Source organism: Gavialis gangeticus, unplaced genomic scaffold, assembly GCF_001723915.1.
Source record: "Gavialis gangeticus isolate Ggan-Ray unplaced genomic scaffold, GavGan_comp1, whole genome shotgun sequence".
Classification (NCBI taxonomy): domain Eukaryota; kingdom Metazoa; phylum Chordata; order Crocodylia; family Gavialidae; genus Gavialis; species Gavialis gangeticus.
In genome coordinates, this window is record NW_017729024.1 from 156,526,657 (window position 1) to 156,535,305 (window position 8,649).

The following is an 8,649-nucleotide window of genomic DNA, read 5'->3' on the forward strand; positions in this document are numbered from 1 at the left end:
GGGGCTTCCAGCTGCTGTTTTCTGCTGCTGCCTTCCCCTGGGTCCTGCTGCTGCTGGTGCCTTGTTGTCTTGACAGGCAGCCAGGGGCAGGTAAGAATTAATTTTCTAATTTTTAAAGGCCCTGTGGGACGGATAAAATGGCCTGGCAGACTGGATCTGGCCCACGGGTCATATTTTGTGCACCTCTGCACTAGAGTCTGCTGGTGCACAGTGATTACCATGCTCCAGCGGACTTGGTTAATTGAGTCTGCTCTGACATGCTGTAATTACAGTGCATCCGACCAGCTTCACTATATATGTATAGGTGCTCTTTATGATTTGAGCATAGGTGATGGAGATAGCAGAAATGTGGAACACCCATTGAATATTTTACTTTAGTGTACTGAACAAGTATAGCAGCCTTAAAAGTGAATATGACATTTGTGTTGTGAACTTATTATTAGTACTGTATATATACAGTTGACTAGCCAATTGCCCATCAAGAATGACAAGGAGGGAGGGGGAGGGGGCTGGGATGGAGTGCCACCACCTAATGCCCCATGCTGCTGCTGTTCTACCTCTTACAGGGAGCAGGGTTCTGCCTCTTACAGGGAGCAGGGTGGGGGACCGAAGCCAGTGCAGCTGGCCTCGGCTCCCCCACCCCCTGTCTGGTCCTTAGTGCCGCTTGGGAATCATGGCAGCTTGCCCCCATGCTTGGAGCACTCTGATTGGCTGGTGGAAATGGCCAGTCAGAGTGTGAATAAAGTGTTACAGACAGACAAACAGACTTAGGCTTTTCTAATATTAGAATAATGTTAAACCAGAATTCATAATGAAAATCTTATATTAATAGTAGAAAACACCTTAAACCAGTGGTCTCCAACTGTTTTATGATGATCACTTTTTGGAACTAAAGGTCATCCCAGGATCTACCGTGCCCCTGGACCACGGAGTGTCACAGACTTGGCCGGGCTGGGGCGCGATCCCACTTCTGTGCCGTGACTGCATTGAGCTGCACCCACCTGGCAGCCAGAGGAACATGGCATTGGCCGGATCTGGAAGTGTCTGCGGTCCAGGGGTACAAGGGGTGCTCATGCTGCTGGGCACAGTCTGGCGGAGGCTCTGGGGTCCTGTGCCCCCCCCCCCCCACCTGTGCTCAGTACAAGGTAGCTGCTGCTGCAGGATGCCTGCTGCGCTGCAGGCACAGGTGGGGGGGAGGGGTACAGGCCCTCAGGGCCTCCACTGGGCTGCACCTGGTGGTGGGAGCCCCCCCGGCCCATGCCCTTAGACAACCAGACTTGGCTGGGCTGGGGCTGCCTCCACTGCTGAGCTGTGCCCACATGCGGCCATATGCAGTGGGACTTGAGGCACAGCAGCAACATCCTCTGCCACCTCTACCCCCACAGAGTTGGGGAGGGAGTCCCCCTCACCCCACCGCCTGACTGGGCTGAGGCCCCATTTACCTCCCCCTGCTTCTGGCTGGGCTGCACAGTCAGCCGCTCACTATGGGGTCCTTGATCTGGCCCCTGCCCCTTCCCTCCCCTACTGATTGACCTGCTGGGGCTGGGGGTGGTGGGTGTGCACATCTGTGCCTGCCCAGCTGTCCCCCCAGCCCAGGATCTACCAAAAGAGGCTCCAGGATCTACCTGTAGATCAGGATCCCCATGTTGGTGACCACTGACTTAAACTTAGATTCCTAGTTAGGTAGATCTAAATGCAAACTGTACAGAAGATCCAGGAAGGTTACATTGGTCAAGGAATGGCCAACCTAATCTAATTTAACTGTACCTCAGAGATGTGCTAAATTAGCTTGGATGCGGTTAGATGGATCTAACTGAACTTCTGTATGCACTCCAAGCGCAGTCCTGGGGCTGTGAAAGCCCATCTCCTAGCCTTAGCCCCAGGCTATATTTTCTCAGTTGTTCCCCCCCCCCCATCTGGACCTGAGCTGTTGGGTTGGTTGGGAGTGATGACGAGTCTGTTATTCATTTTAGTGCCTTTCTAAAAGAGAGCCAAAGTACCCAGCACTTGTGAAAAAAGGATGATGTCCTTGCTCAATAAATCATGTTTGGCACTATCTAGATGTGTTTCTCAGCACCTGTCCATCTACTTCTAGGTGTACCTGTGCATAGCTATTGCACTAGACAACAACTTCATGCTGGCAAGAGAGCAAAAATCTTTAGAAAAGTCCCAACTAAATATAGTCCTCCTTCATGTACTCAACTAGGCCTGAATTGCTATTGGTTTCACAGAACTGGGGAGTGTTCAGCCTCTCTAAAACCGAGCAAAGATGTCTCACATTGAGCACCCAAAATTTAGTGGTTGTCCCTGAATTTTGTTTGAAATGTCTGTAATGCTATCTGTAAAGCATGAAGCTTGATAACAAGAAGCTGTTGATACAAGAGCCCTCTGAATATAGATTTTTATATTAAAATGGATTGACAGCAATACTTTTCAGCTGTCTGGGTATCTCGATCAGTTGCCCAAATAGTAGCTGGAGCAGATCAAGTGGTGATCAGTGTTTGAAGTTGTCAGAAGGCTATGCTGACAGGCTGGGTAGTGGCTCTGTAGGCTGGATCTGGCCAGTGGATGGACCATACTATTGACACCCCTGACTTAAGGAGGATAGCAGTTGTCTGAAAGCAAGACATTTACAAAGCTGTTATGGAAACAGTGTAAAGCTATATGGAAACAGTGAGGGCCAAGAGTGTTAAATGAGTGAGATTTTCAAAGCAGTCTGTGATATCAGTACATCTTCCTGTAAAATATGAAAGCTGCACTGTCTCCTTTATATTGCTTTGAAAATGTTAGACAGTGTTTTAAACTTTTAAAGAGTAAATCAATTTTTAAAGCATAATTAAAACATGAGAAATTTATTTTATTTACAGCTTCTTTGTAATACTGGGCATGCTGAAGAAAAATTAGGCTTTACCTATGACAGCATCATAATATGGTAAGTAGCTCAAAGTTATGAAATAATATTTGAACCTTTTAAAATAGCTCTATTTGAGATTAAAACACCAATTGTATTAGTTTTTTAATTAAAATAAGATAAAGGACTTTATCATGTTTAAATATTAAATATGTAATTTTAAAATCGCATATAATTTGTAAATTTAAATACCAGGTATATTTTTTTATCCTTTTTAATGTTTAAACACAAGTGCAATTTAATTAAGGAAATAGGAAAGTTGTAATTTATATGTGAATGGAAATGAGAAATGAACAGGATTTCTAGTAAAATGCAATTTCATACTGAATTGCGCATGAATGCAAAGTAAAATAATGTTTTGAAAGCTGTCTCAAAGCTTGCAAAAAGCATGTGAAGTGACAGCTTGGCCCCATTAGAGTTAATTGCAAATTTGCTGTGTCTTCAGTAGGACCAGGATTTAATTCCTATACTTCTACAATAGTTCAATATGCTTGGTAAAGAGGCTTTTGTAGTATTATTCTCTTCTGCTAATAAGCTAAACCTGTGTAAACTTTCAAGGGGAATTTTGCCACAGTATTATCATTATTTCCTAGAACTAAAATAATAATAACAATAATAATAATAAAACTTTGCTTGTATTAACCCCCTAGTTTTCTGCACAGGCATGGATAGATTGTCCGTGGTTTTATCATGGGCAACAGAAACAGTAACTGTTCAACCTAATTGTACTTTCATTCAATTTAGACAAAACCTTTCTAACTTTAAGAGAAGGATGCAATAAAGCCAATAATTTGGGCATAAATTGCCTTAACTTTTAGGGAATTTTGTTTGAGTTCTTACAGAAATGTTATGTAATTGACTGTATTTGGTAAACAGACCATATTTCAACTTTTTTGTAAATGGTACCAGGATTTTCCCTGATGGAACTATGTTCTTTAATCACTTCTGTTAAATACTTTTCTGTTTAATGCACCTTTTTGTGTGACCTGCAATATTTCATTATTTTGTGAGTGGAATGACCTTCTTTTCCCCATAGCCAAGAGATAAAAAATCAAGATTTTCATAAGGATAGTGCCTCTGAATCAGTTCACAAATCTGTCTGTTTTGCCTGTTTGTTTCTGGTAGCAGATGATTTAGAGGAAGGTGTAAAACCTTTATAGTTGGCAGATGTAAAATAATTTGCCTACTCCAGGTCTTCATATCTGGAATCCTGATTAGTCTTGTTGCTGTTTTTCTAAACTTCTTTCTAGTTTGACAATATCTTATTGAGATGGGGTATAATGTACTCTATCATACTGTACGTGGTATTCCAGATAAAACCTGACTCTTGATGTATATCAAAGTGATCATAATATTCTTTGTAACACTCAGTATCGCATGTCATGCTTGCTAGCAAGTTAATTTCTGCTGATCACTGATACCTATAGTGATGCCCTGGTTCCTTTTGTAATTTATAATTGCATGCTATTCTCCAGTTCTCTTAGACAGTGGCTGTATTTGAGTGCACATTTTTGGAGAGAGCTAAGGTATTTCATAGGGCAGTTCCTTCAGAATCATTGGATACATCTTATGGGCTTAGTGACCGACAGCTTTTTAAATTAGGTATTCATTTGTTTCAACTCTTGTCACTTCCATCTCTGAAGCTGCAAACAGATGTTGCATTTATGCCACCATATACATTTTTATAGTGTCACAAAGCGAAATCAAACAGGCATCCATGCTCTTTTTTTTTTTCTGCTGCAAATCCCCATATTTGTGGGTAGATTCCCCTACAAGGGAGTTCACATGGGATTGGGTCCCTGAAGTGCTGAGCATGCCTGCCTGGGTCTCCCTGTTTGTAGAGGCATACCTCAAGTCAGAATCCCAAGGCATGCCTCTGCAAACCAGGAGTCCTGGGTTTGCCACTTGCAGAGGTGCACCTGGCACCATTAAGGGATTCCTTGGGTGTGCTCTGGAAGGAAGGAAACCCAAAGTTCCCTCATTTGCAGAGGCATACCCAAACTGTTGTCCCCCAGGATCAGGGCCCTGAAGCCCTGGGAGCAGCATGGGGCCAACCCTGGAAGAAGACAAGAAATGCCTGTTTTGCCCAGTGAAGCCCACTGACACGTCCCAGCACAGCATATCTAATTCATTTGGCATAGTCTGTTTATAGCTTGAGTCTATTTATCTTTACTGCCAACAAAGAACAATTTCAGAGTAGATATCTCTCAATTTTTCTTGGTCGGAAGGACTTCATGTAAAGAAACCTTTTAGTTTTGCAGCAATATTCTTACTCTTTCATTGCTTTCTTATGACAGATAATCCAGCAGACTACTTTCAGGCTTCTTGTTTCTGATTAAATATATTTTTTTACTCTTGTTTTTTATGCCTTTGAATATATCAAATTTCAATTTTGTTTTCACCCTTCTAATTTCCCTCTTCGTGATTGCCCACACTAAGTCATATTCCTGTTCCTGTTCATGGACTTTGCAGTGCCCACTTTCTGTTTTTCAAATAAGCTTTCAAACTTTACTATGTTGCTGCATTGGTTTACTACTTTTCCCTGCATGTTGCTTTTTGTCTGAGATTTTATTATAGTGGAAGCCATGTCATTGTGGATTTTACTCCCGTTAACATTAATTTTTTTACTGAAGTCTTCCTTTCTAAAGTTCATGTTAGCGTCACTTTTTGGTACCTGCTTCCACTTTCATAGTTGAGCTTAATTATAATGTTGTCATTCTTAAATGGCTTAGCTACTGTGACTTCTTGAATTAGCTCCTTTGTGTTACTTTAGGTTAAATTCAGACATCCTCTTTTTGTGACTTCTAGAACTAGTTTCTCAAGAAACAAACACTTGACCAATTATAATTAGTCTTCTATTATAAAATATAGCCCAAAAATTTATAATGTAGTGAGAAACATCCACTAGATCAATATCTGGGAATCCTATTCCAGGAATTAGAACAAGACGTCAGAAGTTTTCTTTGTGCATTGTTATGTCCTTGACTATATCTTCTGATGTCAAAGGAAAATAGATGGTCTGAGATTTGCTGAAGTGATGAATGTTGAAAAGCTGTAGGGTTTTTTTTCTGCTACTGAACTCAGCACTTTTATGGACCACACAAAACGTAGAAATAAAGATATGACTGAAAAGGGTTCTCGAGTCATTTGGGTCCATTCTTCAGGCTTCCACATCTATAAGTTGTCTTGTAGTTGAGTGACAGTGCTAGAATTTCAGGGCATCGTCCATAGCCTAAACATTCCCTGTTTCTTAAATACACATAAGAAGAACCTGGAAGTTTTGACCAGCCAAGCTGACATGGAACTTAAACCAAGTACCAAGTTTGCTTACTACTCCTTTATTTGAACATTTTAGTACATCAAAGGATATTCTTCTCCTAAGAGTACTAACAGACGTGAAAAGACCATGCTGTACCAGAAGAAGCAACGCGTTAGTTCAACCTGGCTCTGCAGCGTCTATAGAGATTGAGTGCTTCAGTGGAGCTTTTGGCACTTTTATTTAATAGCTGATTGAATCAGCTATTAGATAAAAGTGCCAAAAAGCTGTGCTGAAGCACCTAATCTATACAGACGTTGAGCAAGCTGGGTCAAACTGTGATGCTTCTTCCAGGCTTGGCACGGTGGCACATGGAGTTTAAAATAAAGGGCCGCTTTTTTGTTTTGTTACGTCTATAAGAAGCCTAACTGTTCAGAATCTGCCATCCATTCAGCTACCAGAGTAAAAATAATGTGCAGGCCCCCTCTTCCTACTAAAAAAAAATGTTTTGCTCCCCCTTGGCCCCCTCCCTGGTTGTTCTTAGAGTATCACTTGCCTTTTTTTTAATTCTTAATTTTTAATTTTAAAAATTCAGCTGAAGTCTAGACTTATCTGTACTGAAGAGAAACAAGGAAAAAAACCCCCCAAAACACTCAGTATATTCACAGCATATGCTGACAAGGGAGAATTTACTCTAGTAGATAGGTGGGCATAAATCTCCAAAGGAGCAAATAAAGTAAGGTAAATTTCTCTCAATTTTAAATTTTTACTCATTTTTATGCGAGTACATAGGACTTGTTGTTCAGGTGACAAACTCCACCAGTTGCTATAATTTAATTTTTCCTTTCCTTTCTTCACCATAGTTTGCGGCTAGCTTTACTAAATGAAGCAAAAGAGGTGCGAGCAGCAGGGTTGCGAGCCCTCCGCTATCTCATCCGGGACTCCAGTATTCTACAGAAGGTGCTAAAATTGAAAGTGGATTACTTGATAGCCAGGTAATTTAAATTGAAGAAACTTTATTTAATTTTGGTTTAACTAACTGATGGGGCCTTTTTTGGAAGGTAGCTATTTTCTTTGATTTGGGTAGTTCCCATTTTTTTAAACATTAATACATAAGCACCAAATAAATCCAGAAAAAATGCTGCTACATAATATGATACCATGAGGAAATAAAGAACGTGAAATGTTTTCAAAGTCAAGTTTAAGGTGATCCTGAAAAACAGGCACTGCATAAGTCTGATTATTCCCTGGTGTCACTCCTATTCAGAATGTATTGGTTGAGTATCTTAATTGTATTTTTATATTCTAAACTTAAAAAAAAATGTAAACATAATGACTATAATTGAGGGCCCTGCCACATGTTACATATAGTACACAATTAACTGGTTAATCACACATTAAATCTAGACCGGCCACAAATGCAAAGTAATTATCACACCATAAAAATGTCCATCTAGCTTTAAAGAGAGTTGGCTGCTACAAAGTTAGTGCTTGAAGATGTGCAAGCTTTATAGCTGGTTTCTGTCACACTTTAATTTGAATGTGTCATGGCCCAAGTTTTCTTGAGTTTATTAGTATGACTTGTGTATCCGAGGAGCCCTGCTTCATGGATAAGGACTCCATCATGCTTGGCACTGGTCAAACAAAAAACAAAAATGTCCCAAAAGTTTACAATATAAGAGTAAACAAGAGGCAACAGATTTAAAAAAAGAAGAAAACAAGGAAACAATGAGAGCTATTTATATTTCCTAGTGTCTGTTTTCTTAGTTTATTCAGAAGTTGTTACCGTTAAGGTTCAGTGTATTCCATTTATATGAATAGCTGATGAGTGCATAATTTTCTTAACTGTATAACATAGGGCCTATAGTTCTGGTTTGATTCCATATAACAAACATTGCTTGAGTACATAAATTCAAGTAAGCAAAAAAAGAAGACCATAAGAAGAAACTTGCCAGAGACATCAAATGTAATAACAAAAAATGTCTTAAGTGTATTTAGATGCACGCAGACTGCCAAGGATTCAGTGGGGTCATTGGACAGCTGGAGAGTAAAAGGAGCACTCAGAAAGGATAAGGCCATTGCAGAGAAGCTAAATGAGTTCTTTCCTTCTGCTTTCACCTTGGGGATGCTGGGGTGATTTCTGTGCCACAGCCACTCATTGGCAGGACACCAGGCAAACCCATTAAAATTGAATCATAGGGTTGGAAGGGACCTCCAGTCATCTGGTCTAACCTCCTGCATGAATGCAACTGAAGTCACACCTGACAATGTTTATCCAAGCTCCCCTTGAAAACCTCCATCGAAAAAGGTTTCACAACTTCCCTGTGCAGTCTGTTCCAGTACCAGTTCTAACAGCATTTTTTTCTAATATCTAATCTATATCTTTGCTGCATTTTAGAGTGACTGCTTTGTGCCCTACCCTCTGGGACAAGAGAGAATAGTTGTTCTTCCTCCTCTGTATGACAGCTTTTCAAATATTTAA

The 8,649-nt window shown here is 40.6% G+C and overlaps 1 protein-coding gene across 1 annotated transcript in view; it reads left to right on the forward strand.

Annotated features, from left to right (window-relative positions):
* Window positions 1-8,649, forward strand: part of RICTOR (RPTOR independent companion of MTOR complex 2) — a 208,302-nt gene that overhangs the window by 85,450 nt on the left and 114,203 nt on the right. The window contains exons 4-5 of the mRNA XM_019517936.1: window positions 2,868-2,932; window positions 7,031-7,162. Coding sequence (XP_019373481.1) covers window positions 2,868-2,932; window positions 7,031-7,162 — 197 coding nt within the window. The remainder of the gene's footprint in view (window positions 1-2,867; window positions 2,933-7,030; window positions 7,163-8,649) is intronic.